At 41.1% G+C, this 15,666-nt stretch overlaps 1 protein-coding gene across 1 annotated transcript in view; it reads right to left on the minus strand.

Moving 5' to 3' along the window:
- GRPR (gastrin releasing peptide receptor) overlaps window positions 1-14,042 on the minus strand; it is a 36,155-nt gene extending 22,113 nt beyond the window's left edge. The window contains exon 1 of the mRNA XM_024569963.3: window positions 13,377-14,042. Within this exon, the coding sequence (XP_024425731.1) occupies window positions 13,377-13,771 (395 nt within the window). The 5' untranslated portion in view covers window positions 13,772-14,042. The remainder of the gene's footprint in view (window positions 1-13,376) is intronic.
- Between the last annotated feature and the right edge of the window lie 1,624 nt (window positions 14,043-15,666).

Raw genomic sequence — 15,666 nt, forward strand, 5'->3', positions numbered from 1 at the left:
AGTATCAAACAGTCGTTGCTCAGGATCCTTAGTTTATCAGTACATTTAAGTACTAGTATCAGACTTTGCTTGGCAGGATGCGTACAAAAGTCCCTGGTCGTTAAGGATTTCAAACTGGTTGGGGAAGCAAGATATACCCAGGTAAAGCCATTAAACAAAAAAGAAAATGATACTTATGTATGTATATTCCCTTTCGTGAAGTACTTTTAGAATAAATGATGCTAGGTCAGTACATGGATGGCTGTTAGCATGGTACAGACATATGAGTATATGTTTAACTACAAACCTGTTTTACGTGTCACTGTGGAATAGAAAACTTAGAATTCATCAAGTCCCATCTCCTTAACTTAAAGAAGAGCAAACGGGTTAGCCGAGAACCCTACTAGAACCGAGGTGTCTGGATCTCCAGTTCAGTTACATTTGACTCTCAGTGTATTTCAGATTCTCAATGAAGTCTTTTGAAAGAACAAGTAAAGAATGCTTAAAACTAAATATTTACTACACTTAAGCCGTCTTTTGAATCTTCAGTTTCACCTCTGTTGACAATTTGGAAAAGATGCCACATTCTGATTGTCCTGTTTCCAAGCATTTAAAGTGGAAGGGGGGAATAAAAAGGAAAATCTTAAAAATCTATTTGGATCACCATTTAGTTTTTAAAACTAAGCATTTCCCATATGTTCTCATGGAGGCACTTCTGTAATTTTGTTTTTACATAATTTTATGTTGTTCTTAAATTGCGTTTAAAGTATTTGTCATAACACAAGCCCAGCCCTGGTATGAAATTGCCTGCCAATCAAAACCACCACCAAAGGGAAAAAAGAAACCTTGAAAAGCTTAAAGTTGCCTGTAGTTATTCTACTTAGATGTACACGGCATAAAGAAATAAGTGAGTCATGTCGACATATTATTGTCACAGTAAATTCCTCTCACGCAGAAATAAATTTCTTTATGTGTTCCTTGTCACATTTCCTCGTGTTTCGTCCCTACGTAACCTTTAGCTATTAGCACTGGTCAGTGGGTTCAGACCAATTGACAATACAATTTTTAAAAAGAGTGGTAAAGAAGTGAAGTTTAAAGAATGGTACCTTAGGAACATTTTGGTCCTTTTCTTTTTATGAAATTTCAGCTGTTATCAATCACTGCATAACAAAATGTCAGATCTAGCTCCTGCTTATTGGGGCTAAGAGTCCTGGCCTAGTTGAAAGATCCCAGAGCTTTGATGTACCTACAACACTTGGCAGTGTCCACTGCTGCAGGCCTCAGCTGACTTACTCACTTTGAACTTAGCCAGAGCTTACTTCTCTGAATCTAAATTGCTGAGATAATTTGAGCCTGTGAATGCTGATCCCACAGGTCTGACCACGTAGTTCTGTACTCTTTAAAGGAGCTGGGATGTGGATAGCTTCGAGGGCAGCGGGTCAGATCTGTAAGAGAGGTGGTATAGGATTTTCCACTTCTGTTAATGGCAAACTAGCTTGTTGCTGACAAACTCTCCTGAAATGACAAGCTAGAAACCCTCTTTGAAAACATCAGAGAAATAGCAAGGCAGGTAGGATTTGAGGGGCCAAAATCCTGGAGTGAGGGGAAAGGCCAAGAAGTGAAGCCGCTATTCAGCATCATTTCCTGCTCGAGGCATTTCCCAAGTTCCAAGCAGCAGCACAGAAATTGAGAGCTTTGCAGAGCCTTTAGCACTTTTAAGATAAAGGAGGGCAATAAATGGAGGTCAGGGTCCACCTAGGAGAGGAGTCCAGGTAAACAACCCAGGCTTTCAGTTGAGATGCACAGAGGGGTCCATCCTAGGAGTAGGAGTGAACCAGAAACAGACCCGTTCTCACAAAGACCCAAGCCCAGTCCCCATCCCTGATTGGGTCACATTCATAGTCACCTACCAACTGCCTGAAAGGAGCCAAAGCTAATCTTTTCTGGAAGATAATACTATCCAGAGCCTGAAATTATTTACAGTTCTTCATATACAAAATCAGGTAGTCAAAAAAGTTGCCTCTTATACCAGGAGGTAAAATGAAATAGCCAAAAAGCACAGAAGAAAATATATAACAGAGACAGACTTTGAGAGGTTCCGCCTATTAAGGTTGCCAGAGAGGGATTTTACAATATATTGGAGCTAATTCAAGAAATTAGATGACAAGATGTCACCAAATAGAAATTCTAGAATTGTAGTATACTAGAACTGAAATTAAGAATTAAGTGGGAGCTTCAGAAGCAGACTAGACACAGCTGAAGAGAAGATTAAAGAGCTGAAAATAGCCAGACTGAATACAGTGAGGAAAAGGAATAGAAAATACAGAAAAGGGAGTAGGAATTTCACAGGACATGGTGAAGTGATAAAATGAAATTGTGCTTAAAATCATTTTTGGTAACAGAGGCCTGACCCTAGTATAAAATTTCCTGCCTCAATAAAAGCAAAAACAACCAAGTGGGGAGGGGGACTAAAAAAGCTGAAAGTTAACCTATAGTTTTTCTATTTATATGTAGACACAATAGAGAAGGAAAGGAAAAACAGCATGAGACAGAGGCAATATTTGAACTGTAATGGTCGAGGACTTTCCAAAATTAGCTGAAATCTTCAAGCCACAGATTTAAGAAAAACTATGAATTTCAAGCAGGAAAATACAGAGAAAACCACACTTAAATGCATTATAGTGATGCTGCCGAAAGCCAAAGATAAGGAGAATTTTTTAATCTGTCAAAAAGAAAAAAATCAATAACTTTAAAGCAGCAACAATAAAACTGACATCTGACTTCACAGCGGAAGTCAGAGGACAATACTTAAAAGTGTGAAAGATAAGAGGGCCAGCCTAGAACTCTGTGCTCAGTGAAAATATCTTCCCCCAAATTACATGAAATAAAGACACGTTCAGACAGAAACAGAAAATGTATCTCCCTTAGATGTACACTAAATGAAATGCTGAAGGGCATTCTCCGGGCAGAAGTGAAATGATCTCATACGAAGCCAGAGAAGCAGGAAGGAATGGAGAACAACAGAAAAGGTAAATACAGGAATCAGTCTAAATGTCCATGTAAATATATTAATAAATGTAAAGTATATAAAAACACTAAACAGGATGTCTAGTAGGGTTTAAAATATAGAGAGAATTAAAGTATAGAATAACGATAACCAAAAAAATGTCAGGAAGGAATTAAAATGAGGTTAAAGTGCCCTATTACCATTACGTTGTCTGGGGAGTAAGAAAGTGCCAATTTACAGTAAATTCCAACAAGTCAAGGATACATCTTGTAACCTCTAGGGTAGTCCCTCAAAGCATACTACCAAGAGCTTGTATTTAACAAGTTCGTGAGGGGATGGGGAACAAAATGATTAAAATATTTAATTAATGTAAAAGAAAGCAAGAAGGGAGGGAAAAGGAGTATCAAACAGGTGAGAGCAATAAAAACCAAATAAAAAGATGGTAGATTTAAATCTAAATACAGCGTTTGGTGCAAATAATGCCCCTTTTACAAAATCTTTTATTATAAAATCATAAGCATGTAATTCTGTAACCTAAAAATATCACACTCAGGCACGCCATATGACATCTTAGGCTTAATGTTCAAGTTAGAGCTAAATTATTACATCCATATTATTACTCTACCAACCACACTCAAGTGGGCCTTACTTGTGCTGGACCTTGTATATTAACAAAATTGAGTTTATTATGTCTGTGTTGGAAGGCAGGAACCTGTAGCCAAATTACTAATAGCAAATACATTTGTGTGAAGTCATTCATGTTATGTATACCCAAATAAATGCCAACATTGATGAAGATAACTGAAAACTCAATGCAAAGACACCCATGGCAAATAGGTTAATGGGCATCATCAATTAAGTGAGTATTTGAGATTAGTCAAGGCACACAAAAGCTTGAAATGCTGTGAAACTCTACGGCCCAGATAGAAAGGGTGTCAAACTCATTTTCACCAGGGGCCACATCAGCCTCATGGTTGCCTTCGAAGGGTCAAATAATTTTAAGACTGTATAAATGTAATTACTCCCTAACTGTTAAGGAATTGAAATTACATTCAGCCCTTTGAAGGCAACCACGAGGGTGATGTGGCCCCCAGTGAAAAGGAGTTTGACACCCCTGCCATATAGGAAAGAAGCTTTAGAGTGACTTTCTCAAATAATCCTAAGCGTTTGATAATAATCCTAAATATTTATGAAATATTATTAACAATGATTTATGAAGCTTTTCTAACCTGTCATTAATAAGTTGATTTTAATCAACCATGCTAAACACTGACTTATCTTTCTGATTTCTCAATAGAAAAGGATATTTCCAAACCATTGTCATTTTAAGAGGAGAGAAATGAGGATGAAGCCAAAATGTTTGAGAAAACAAGTATGCTGGGCGTGTATCAGGCAGTTAATAGATATCCTGTTGTTTTTTTTTTTCTGTGTTTTGTGATGTTTGTGGAATTTATCAACTTATTTAAATTTGTAACTCATCGTGATTTGTAATTGAATATATGATTTCTAAATATTTTAAAATATTCACTTCTCTACCTAACTTTGCATTCATAATTTTACTTGTTTTCTTAAAAACTGCCCTCTAACCAGTACTCATGAAACCTGTATAAGGTCCTGTCATCAAGGGTCAAAACCACTCTTCTACTGCAGTCATTCTGTTAACCATCAAAGGAAATAAATATGATTCAGAGACCATAACCCAATAGTCCAGTTTCGCTCAGTAGAACCTACCAGAATTCATTCATTCCTTTATTCCTTCATGCATGCTTCTATCCATTTAAGGCAGGATAGAAAGAACCCAGGAAAATTCCTTGGCGTGTGCAATGGGGAAACTGAGACAGCTGAGTCAGACTGGCCTCATCCAGCACCCTGGCTCACTTGCCTCCTTCTCCCTTGCACACCCACTCCCTTAACCATTAAGCTCTCAGGACAATGAGCTTCTGATCAGCATTGAATTATTTTAGGAACAAAGCCTTGGGTCTGTTGACCACAGAGACAGAGTTTGGGTCAAACTAGAGATAATATCTGAGCCTCAGTTCTGTTTTAGCTCCAGGCCCAGAAAAGAAGCAAAACCAGATAAAGCAACAAGATGGCTGGAATAGCACCAACTGCACTGACTAATGACCCTGCATTAGCTCCCACCAACCAGTATAGACCACAATCGTGACCCTAAATGCTAATTTTGATGAACCAGCGTATTAAAGGACCCATCTGGAAAGCTGATGAATATTCTATTGAGATCTTCCCCTGTGACCTCCCCTAAAATACCTGCCTTTGGAAAACAGATAAAAACCTTAAGACAAAGAACCCAGTGCTCTCTGTCTAGAGCAGGCCCGTGCCTTCATCAGGTGTGTATCTTTGCTTGCTTTTTTCTAAAGCTCTAAGTGTCCCCACTAGACTTGCAACCAGGAGAGCAGAGGGCCGCAGCAGCTTGTCCTGGGCTAACCCCCTGAACCTGTCTCCTCCAAGGGCCCTTCTTTTGCCTTTGTAACTTGTTCCCTGAGTCCAGGCAGCTCAGCTGGCTCACTTCTAGTGCTTCTGTGACTGTCTTTCTCAAAGGCCAAGGCAGCTCTCTGAGTAGCCTAATTGATGGTAGCCTAGAAAAGACTAGGAGCTAGGGGTGGGGGAAGGGGATAGACAAGGGAAGGACATGGGAGAAGTTGGGGGATAATGAAAGTGTTCTGTGTCATGATTGTGGTGCTAGTGGTTTTATGACTATATAAGTTGGTCAAAATTCATAGAATTTCGTACACCTAAAAATTTACTGAATGTAAATTATACATCAATCAACCTGAAAAAAATTTGGATGATAGAATAGTGTTGATCATTCCTTTCGACTGAATAGCCAATGAAGACCTCCTACAGAAGGTGACCTTTAATGTGTGAAATGAACCAGCAGCTTCTTAGAGATTTTAAAGAAAATCAAATTATTTTAAGTAGCAGCCAACAACAGATACTAATCACTGGAGTTTCACAGGTGACTGTAATAAAAAATACTTTGGGAGGTAGAAAAATTGGAACGGAGAAAGTTTTTTCTTTTATTCTGCAAAGCATGCATTTGAAGAGAGAATTTATGCAAACCACACATGCCGGGAGGATTTACATGTGCAAAATGCAAATTTAGTTTATTTACAAAGGATGTTATTGACAAGCGCAGTTCAATAAAAAAACCTCACCGGGAGCCCTTTCAAACTATGGCCTAGGTTTCATGATCGAGTCTTTGCTTTTTGGGTTTTTTTGCTTCCATGCATATTAAGTTGCCAGAAATGATACTTAATTAATCACATAAAAGTCTACACAGACAAGGTCAAAGTTCTTTGCTGCCCTTCTCTCCACAGCAAAATTGAAAAGGCTCCAATTAAAAGAGCCTTTCTGGGAAACCCCACTTCCATCGCACCTGCCCTCTGAGCGTTCCCAGAGCCTGCCAGCAGCCGTGACACAGCCTTCCCTGTGGGGAGACAGGAGTTAAGTCTCCTTCCAGAGAGGCCACATATCCTTCAGAAAAGTCATACTATAGAGAAATTATGAAGTGATGGCTCACGTAAACTTTCCAACAGAGGGACAAGAAATGAAATTGTCTTCTCGTAGGAAAGGATCGGTCTCATTGGAATTAATGAAGCTGGGCCTCTAGAATAGTGGAGGAGTCTTTGAAGTTACTGGGTGATCTCTACATAGGGATAGGGAAAGGGAGCGACTCCCAGGGTATCCCTCAAACAGCACATCTTGGGGTAGGTAGCTCCCACTTCCCAGAGAAGGGAAATAGAATCAGACTCTGTGTTTTGATGGTTCCTGAAGAAAAGTTTCCAATTCTCCTGAAGCTAACTGGGACTTGGAATGAGGAGAATAGGGTTCAAGGCTGACTCTATTCTGAATTTGTTGTGACAAGGCCAAATTCCATCACTTCTTTTGGTCTCTCTGTGAAACAAGGCATCGTATTATGATTTATAAGAAATATGTATTTGGTCATTCAGATGACCAAAATATATGTCTCATATATTTTGTCTTTAGCCACATTTTGTAGCTCACAACTCACAAAATTTTAGGAATTTCCTAATTGTTGAGGGCTGTGCAGGTGTCTTTTGTTATGTTAATGAGATGAATTTTTGAAAGCACTAAAGGATGGGGGCTGGTCACCAAGACACCCCATCATGTGACTGGCAGATTGAAACTTTCAGTCCTGTCTTTCCCTACCCCTTTCCCCCCACCGCCAGGAAGAAGAGAGAGGCTGGAGGTTGAATCAGTTGCCAATGGCCAATAATTTAATCAATCATGACTATGTAATGAATCCTCCATAAAAACTCAAAAGGGCAGCTTCTGGGTTGGTGAACACTCGAAGATGTGGCCAGAGCGGTGCCCTGGAGCCTATAGAAGCTCCATGCTCTTTACACACACCTTACCCTGAGTTATACTCTTTTATAGTAAAGTGGTAATCTAGTAAGGAAAATGTTTCTCTGAGCTCTGTGAGCCACTCTAGCAAATGTATGGAATCAAGGAGAGGGGATTATGAGAACCCTTGATTTATAGCCAGTTGTTCAGAAGGATAGGTAACAACCTGGACTTGAGACTGGTGTCTGAAGTCGGGGCAGGGAGTAGGTGTTGCAGCCTAGTGGGACTGAGCCTTCACCTGGTGGAATTTGATGCCGTCTCTGGCTAGACTGTGTCAGAGTTGAGTTGAATTCTCAGATAACCAGCTGGTATTCCAAGAATTACTTGTTGGAGGTGTGTGGAACTCCCTCGTCCAATTGGAAATTGAGTCTCAGAATACCATTTAGAAGGGCTTGAACTTTATTTGTAGCCATTGGACTTCATCATTTTGTTACTGCTCAGACATCAACCAAGCTGTATTTATTGTCCTCTTACTAGATGTAAGGTGGGCCTGGCTGTCATAGAAGACAGAGAACGCATGGAGCTTCCCATATGAAGAAGGTAGTAGAGAACACAACTCTAAAAAGGACCTAGTAATGCAAGGTAGGATAGATTTTGTATTGAATGAACAGGCAAAAGCACCTTGAGAAGGGAAAAAGAAAAGGTCAGTGAATCTTTCCTAGAAGAGAAGGCATTTGAAGTGAGCCTGGAAGGACTGCTAGGACTTGGACAGATGGAGGGAACAGAGCCTGGCCTCCAGGGAGGGGGAAATGAAGACAGAGGGGAGAAGTCAGGTGGCACATGTGCAAGACAATGAGAAGCAGAGTTTAGCTAGAGCAGTGTCTGTCCTGGCAAGTCTTAGGATGGATAGAAAGACAGACTGGCAGGTGGAAGGGGACCTGGCCAAAGAGAATGGAAGGATCAGTCAGAAGTTCATACTGCACACCCGGAAAGCGAATTCCACATGTATTCTTCAAGTCTCGAAACCTTGTCAGTGGGATGCCTAGATTCCCCAAGCCTGTGGCAGGTGATTGTATCGGGCTGCCTGGAGACTGGAAGAGCTTATGCGGCTGGGAGGCATTGGATATTGGCTTATCTGAGGAATTCCGGATACCCTCAACGAGTGAGAGCAGGTAACATGATTCTTGAGAAAGACATTGGGACACCAAGGCACAAACTCTCTTCTGCACTGTCCAATAGAACTTTCTGTGAGGATGGAAATGCCCTATATCTGCACTGTCCAGTGGGGTCACATATTGCTCCTGAGTACTTGATATGTGGTTTGTGTGACCAGGGAACTGAATGTTTAGTTTTATTTAAGTTAATAAGTGCATGAGGTTAGTGGCTTGCGTGTTGGACCGTGCAGCTCCAGGTGTCAGGAAAGCTATAAACTACATTATTATCTAATGAATTCCTGGCAATAAATCCAAAGAATCTGCACTTCCAGAAGACCGCATAAATGTAACACTTTCCTGTTTCCCTACACATTCCAAATCACAAGGGATGGGGAACTTATGAACAGTCTTTCATGAGATCCAACAAGGACCACGTAACGAGAGAACTGCTTCATCTGTCTGTCTTTGGGATTCACTCTGCCAGCCCCATTCTAGAGGAAATAACACTACGTAATGATACTAAAGCAGGCACAACATAACTTGGGCATTACGTGCCGTCAACATTAAATCCAGCTTTAAACTTTACGCTTACTGGAAAAGAAAACACAAACTCTACTCACCCTTTCCCTGTTGAGGGTCCAATTCAGGTTTCAAATTCCATTTACACAATACTGAGGCACCTAGTACAGAGATGGGCATCTAGTAGGAAAGACCATTAGGCAAAATATCCATCCATCCATCCATTTCTCTTTCCATCTATCCACCCATCTATTTATCCCCCGAATGTATTCACTGACTCACAAAAAGTAGCTTTTTTCTCATGTACATAAATAATGAGAGCTTAATAGAGAGAAACACATAAGGAGCAGATGACTGTACGATACATTTGTAAGAGTATGCTTTCAGATGAGTTCTAAAAAATGGGGAAGATTAGTAATAACGAGAAGAAAAAAGTATGCATAAATTAACCATAATTTTAATTAATTAATTAATATTTATTGACCACTTGTTTGTTACAAGGAACCATGTGAGGGACTGTGGAAGATATAAGAATATATCTGTCCTCGACATTCTTAATAATATACTTGAAAAGTTAAAGCAATGAATATATAAGAGGCTAAAAAAGACCAATGAGTGAAATATTTCAAAACAGCAAGGTGAAAGATGTCATAAGATAATAAGATAATTCATGTCTCAGATAATAAGTCTCGTGTTTAGAAGGGGGTAGGAAATTTGGGCTAGAATGGTCCAACTTAGACCTTTAAGGAAGAGGCTTGAGCCAGATTCCAAATGATAGAAAAATGACAAGATTTTTTAAAAATGCCATAAATTTTAAAACTTGGAATGATCACACTGGCTGGTGTGGCTCAGTGGATTGAGCATCGGCCTGGGAACCAAGTGGTCACGGGTTCGATTCCTGGTCGGGGCACATGCTGGGGTTGCAGGACAGGTTCCTGGTAGCGGGTATGCAAGAGGCAACCACACATTGATGTTTTTCTCTCTCTTCTTCCCTTCCCCTCTCTCTAAAAATAAATAAATAAATAATCTTTTTTAAAAAAAAAACTTGGAAGGATCTTTGACATCATCTAGCTCAACTCTATTATTTTACAGATAATCCAACTAAGGTCAGAGAGTTAAGTAACTTGGTCTGACTCCCTCTTACAGAAATGGCAGAAAAAAGCTTAAAGTGCCAGGCCCATTCCAAGCCATGTATCACATGGGATGGGAAGTGGAGTATTCTATTCAGGAAAAGGCAAAGCCTCCTGGAGAGTGAGTGAGACACACTATAAGCGAGGATGCAGAGCCAAGAAGTCAGTGTAACCACTGTGTTTGAGGACATCAGTGTGTATGCAAAGGGAAGAAAGCATGAAAGGAGAGGGAGGGCAGGGACCTCTCTGGAGGAGTTTGAGTGCAATCTGCGATCGGTTGGCCACGCAAAAGCCAGATTTCTGGTTTCTGGGACTGTCTCGAAGTCTCCCTTTGACACAGTGGCAGCAGTATGAACTTTTCTAGAAAAACTTTATTCTTTTCATATTAACAAAGACTCAAGTTTACCTGGGGAAGGGGAGCACTGCAGAAGGGAGGTTGGGATGAGTCCTGGCACTGCTCGCCAACCTACAGGGAGCAGGGGTGGATGATTAGTGCTGTGCCTGTTTAGGCCTCAGAAGCCCTGATTGAGTAGGTTTAGGATGGGGGCTAAGAATCCGTATATTTCTAAAGCTCCTCTATGACTATGATGATCATACAGTTTGGAAGATCTTCTGGCTCACCCTCTACCAATCTATCCAGTACAGACGATACCACTTTGGAAAACTTTTTGACAACATTTACTAAGTATATGCCTCTTATGATCTCGCAATTCCACTCCCAGGCATATGCCCAAGAGCAATAAACATGAACCTTAAAAGGCGTAAATAAGAATATGCAGAGAAGGTTATTATCAATCCCCAACTGGAAACGAGCCAATGTCCATCAGCATTAGAATGGATAAATGAATTGAGGTATATTCATATAATGGAATATATGTTCTTGGAATGATTCAAAAGAACAAACCATTGCTATATGCACCAAGGTGGGTGACTATCACAAACATAAGGATGAGCACAGCCGGTATAATCTGGCAAAAATAATCAGTGGTAATTGAACTCGGAATAGTGATTGCCTCTTTGTGGGGGTGGGTATTACCTGGAAAGGAGCATAAAAGAAACTCCTAGCATGCTGGAACTGTTCCTATCTCCATCTGGGTGGTAGTTATGTTATACAGACGTGAGTAAACATATATTGCACAGTACACTTGTTTAGTTTACTGTATATAGATTACATCTTATTGGCCTATTGAGAAAAAATAGATATTGTATGTGTGTGGATATACATATTTGCCCTGCCAACCTCATGAGGTTGTTATACGGCTCCAACGCCTTTTAAAAATGAGATAAATAATGTAAGACTGTACTCATCCATTTAAGTAGCTCAATCCCTATTCTTGTTGAAGTTGGTTAGAGGCACTACCTGCAGCCCAGGCTATCCACCGGCCTTTTTAAGCCTTAGCAAAACACAACAAGTTAGTTATGTGGAAGCTCATAGTAATTTCTGGACTGCAGAAGGGCGTGCAGGAACTATCAACTCAACTGAGAACACACTAGAGCTGACAAAGCTTTTGAAAGTGCCTTTTTGCTGATGGTGGATTTGGTGTGCTTTGAAACTCCACAGAGGGGTTCTGTGCAGCTGCATCTTTACACCCCACATCCTCACTTTCCTCTCTGCTCCCACTCCCCGCCCCCAGCAACAAGAGAGTAAACACCATCTGTACTACTGCTCTCACAGCCCCGGAAACAAAAATCTCATCTTCTCATCAAGAAAATTCCCCTCATCTTGAGGTGCCCTCCGGCACTGGTAACGAGCCCCACACCTCCCACCAGCTCCAAAGTTCGCCTGCCCTGAATCAATAGTCGGAACTGCTCGTGGGCAAACCGTTCAGGGTCACAGAAGGCTGGGGGTGAAGAGCGGGAATAGAGAGACCCTGCCCAGGCGGTATGATGTGTAAACCTCATTTCTGGGCTGTTAGTTTTCAGCCTTTGAAAAATGCCGTGTGTGCTGAGCAGTGTACTTCAGGCAGCTAAGTATAAACACATGTCTACAAATACTGATAACACTATCTTATTTGTCCATTACTCAACAAAGCCAGATCACCTGGGGACTGTTTGTTCCTCTGCAAAATGAGAATCCAGCACCCTACGTATTACAATGTGGGACATTTTCTTTAAAGCATAAATTTTCAAGAGCTGCTTCTGTGCCTTTCCCGGTACACTTTCAAATGCTTGTGTATCTTTAACACCAGAACATACAGTTGATTCTAAAATAAAAATTTATAGCCTTTGGTTCACTGTACCAATTTTTCATAATTTGACCCTCTGGTCTAGGATGTGTCTGGAGTCTATTCATTACTATGTCCAGTTTCTAGAGCTCACAAGTACACAAGATACATTCAGTCACTTGTGTGGATAACGCATGTATTTCCTCACTGGTTCATTCAACCAGGTATTCAGAGAGTGAATACGAGTTTTCAAGAACGAATAAACATAAATTGTTAAGCAATACGTTCACGCAAGAAATGAAGTTCACAAATATGTATATTTACCAGAATAAAACATTGTACCAACTCCCCTCAGCTGCCACCCCCGAAAAAACTCCAAGGGCTCTGCATATGGAAGTATCTTACCAAAGATATTAAAATTCAAAATGAATCTTGAATGGAGCTTTCTCAAGAAAAATAAAATCCACTAATGTTTGATTTCACTTAAGAGATTCTTAGAAAAACCAGCACCCAATCTGTTCGGTTACAGACAACCTAGTGTCAACAATAAAACCAAAGCTAAAAACATCAGCTGTGAGAAAAGTTAACTGAGGAAAATGAGTTTCAAGGAAATGGCACCTATTTCCTCCCGTCGGTCATTTCTGAAGGAATATTTTGAATTAGAAATGCAGTGCAGCTTTTCCGTCCTCTGAAGATTTTGAATTGCTCCTAAGTAACATTTGCCTGAGGTTTAAACTCTATTAGTTGTGATTTTTTTTTTCCTCCTCAGTGGTCAACTAAGTTCACAGGGAGGGAGAAGTTGGGAAAAGTCCACACTAAATCAATTTGTCTCCAGAAAATGCACCTCCACCTCACACTTGAGATTTTTTTTCTCACTTGCCCCCCCTTTTTTTTCCCCTGCCATCCATTCACTTTTCTTTCTTAAACCAGTATGTCAACCTCAAGAAGTAATCCTCAGAACAAAACCATGCCTGGAAGAGAATCTGAGTTTGAGTGCAACTTCCCGGTTTGCAAACAGCTCCGCCTGTCCCAACGTGGTAGCTCACCGAGGCATCCACCACCCTGAGAGAGAATTTAACTATCCTCCAGTACTTACCTGTCTGCTGAGAGAGCCGTGAGAGTGAAGACAGACACCCCCACTGAGGTAAGCTGTATAAAGGGGATCAGTTTGCAGCCAATCCTGCCAAACAGCCATCTGTCAGCCAGGTACCTGCTGGCATCCACGGGAGCACAGGTTACCAGGAGGAGCAGGTCTCCTAAAGCCAAGCTGGAGATGAACAGGTTTGGTACGTTTCTCATGGACTTCACGGTACAAAAGATCTTGATCAGGGTGATGTTGCCAACGAGGCCTATCAGAATGATGACCCCATAAATCGCAGGGATGACATAGAGGATGCCCCTGTGGAACCAGTCCTCATTCACGGGGAGATCCACACTGTGGTTGGAGATGTTGCAGGACACAGTCTGAAGGAAGCAATCATTTAGAGCCATCCCCTAGATTTCTTCCTTTGCCACCTAAAAAGTGACCCGAGATGCTGTTTCTTAACTTTTGATTTTGCAGGTGGTGAAGATGAAGACAAAAATCTCTGCCAGGCTCTTGTCTTCTTTAATAAAAATATTCTGAGCACATAATAGACTATGGCATTCCACACTGTCTGTCACTACTGTGATGCTGGTGCTGCTCTGGTCTTAAAATGACCAGTGCAATACATTTCTAACTTCAGTGAAAAATGGTTTAGAGTTAAACCCACTCTGTATCAACTCTTTCTACCCCCATTCCAGTCTGAGTCTCTGTGGCTGCAGTTAACTAAGAACTTTGAGTCTGCTATTTTCACGCTGCATTTCCTGTCTTTCCTGATACTTAGAACCTGAAGATTTAAAGTGGGTAGAAAAAAACTGCACTGAGAAAGCCTCAAATCCTATAGGCAGGATGCTTTGCACGTCACTGGCTTCACTGGCAAACGGCAGCTGTGCTGAACTGAGGTTCTGAAGAGGACCCAGGGCTACTTATAGACAGAGAATGCCAGCCCCCTGCTGGACACTTCAATCACTGCCCAGTCTCTCCACCCTGCTCTCCCACCAGCAGACTGGGGCTCCTATGCCCAAAGGGCTTTTTAACAGATACCTCTGGCTTCTCATTCAAGATGCAGTGCCTTTGGTAGGTATTTCATAAATGTTGCTAGCACTATGCAAAGGCTCTGGAAATATTTCTGATGCTCTGCTCACAAATCCAGGTGGAACTCACATCCCATTTTCTCATCTTTTCCAATACATTAGAGTGACATGTTAGGTAAGGTTGCTATAAAATGAGGTCTGTCTGTGAATTAAACGTACACAGATACACAAGGTGTCCATATGTAAGCTTGTCCCATTGAGCCTTCCCACTGCCTCTTTGAATGGGGATAGTACTGAGGAAAAATGGGCACGAGACTCATGCCTTAAACCTTCAGCAACTGGCTTCTGGGAAAACCAGAAGCAGAATACACACGTACTGTTTCCCAGGCCGTTCTCGTTCCCTCTACCAGGAGAAATGAAATCAGGAGCCAGCTGTATTCTTAACTCTCAAAGATCTTTTCCAGAGAAATGGGTCTTTTCTCACTGGGATTAAAAATGACATGAATTGTCATTTTGATGCAGTTATTTGCAATTTTTACTGAATGCTTGCCATGTTTTGTAACAAATTTCCTCTTAAGCCCCAAGTAGGAAAATGAAGTATAACGGAGTTACAGATACAATACTGAGGCATTAGGACGGAGAAAGAAATAACTTAGAGTAGACAGGGTTCCAGGAAAGGCTTTACCGAGGAGGTAGTATTATATTGAATCTTACACCTTTAGCCAACAAGTTATAAGTACATTACAAAGGTGGATCCACAAGACTTATGTGTGGAGACAGCTCGATCACAGGAACATCAGAGAAAACCAGTTCCTACCACGTACTGCCACTGAAGGTTTGTTTTTATCAGGATCAATAGGAATAAAGAAGCTTGCACTTATCACTATGCCAGGGCCCCAGCGAGAAAGCCTCCAACTGTGTTGTCATGGAAATTTTCGGTTACAATTCTGAGATGGTCACCATGCTCCTTCCATAAATCCAAAGGGTTTGTGCTCCTCTCAGGCAGCAGCAGAGAGTTGGATGCTGCCTGCCTGGAGGGGAAGAGCTTCTCAGTGGAGATCGGCGTTACCAGTAATGAGTCAATAACCATGAGCCTAGTGGGGGTCATTAGTTGCCACAGGTGTATATATTTTTTTCATTTTTGATGCAACCTTTATTGTATTACTGTGTTTTTTCCCTTACCATTTATTCCCCTTGCACTCCCCGTCCCCCAGCAATCACCACATTGTTTTCTATGTCCATGGGTCCGTAAGTATATATTTACGCAGTAT

Source organism: Desmodus rotundus, chromosome X (genome assembly GCF_022682495.2).
Source record: "Desmodus rotundus isolate HL8 chromosome X, HLdesRot8A.1, whole genome shotgun sequence".
Classification (NCBI taxonomy): Eukaryota; Metazoa; Chordata; class Mammalia; order Chiroptera; family Phyllostomidae; genus Desmodus; species Desmodus rotundus.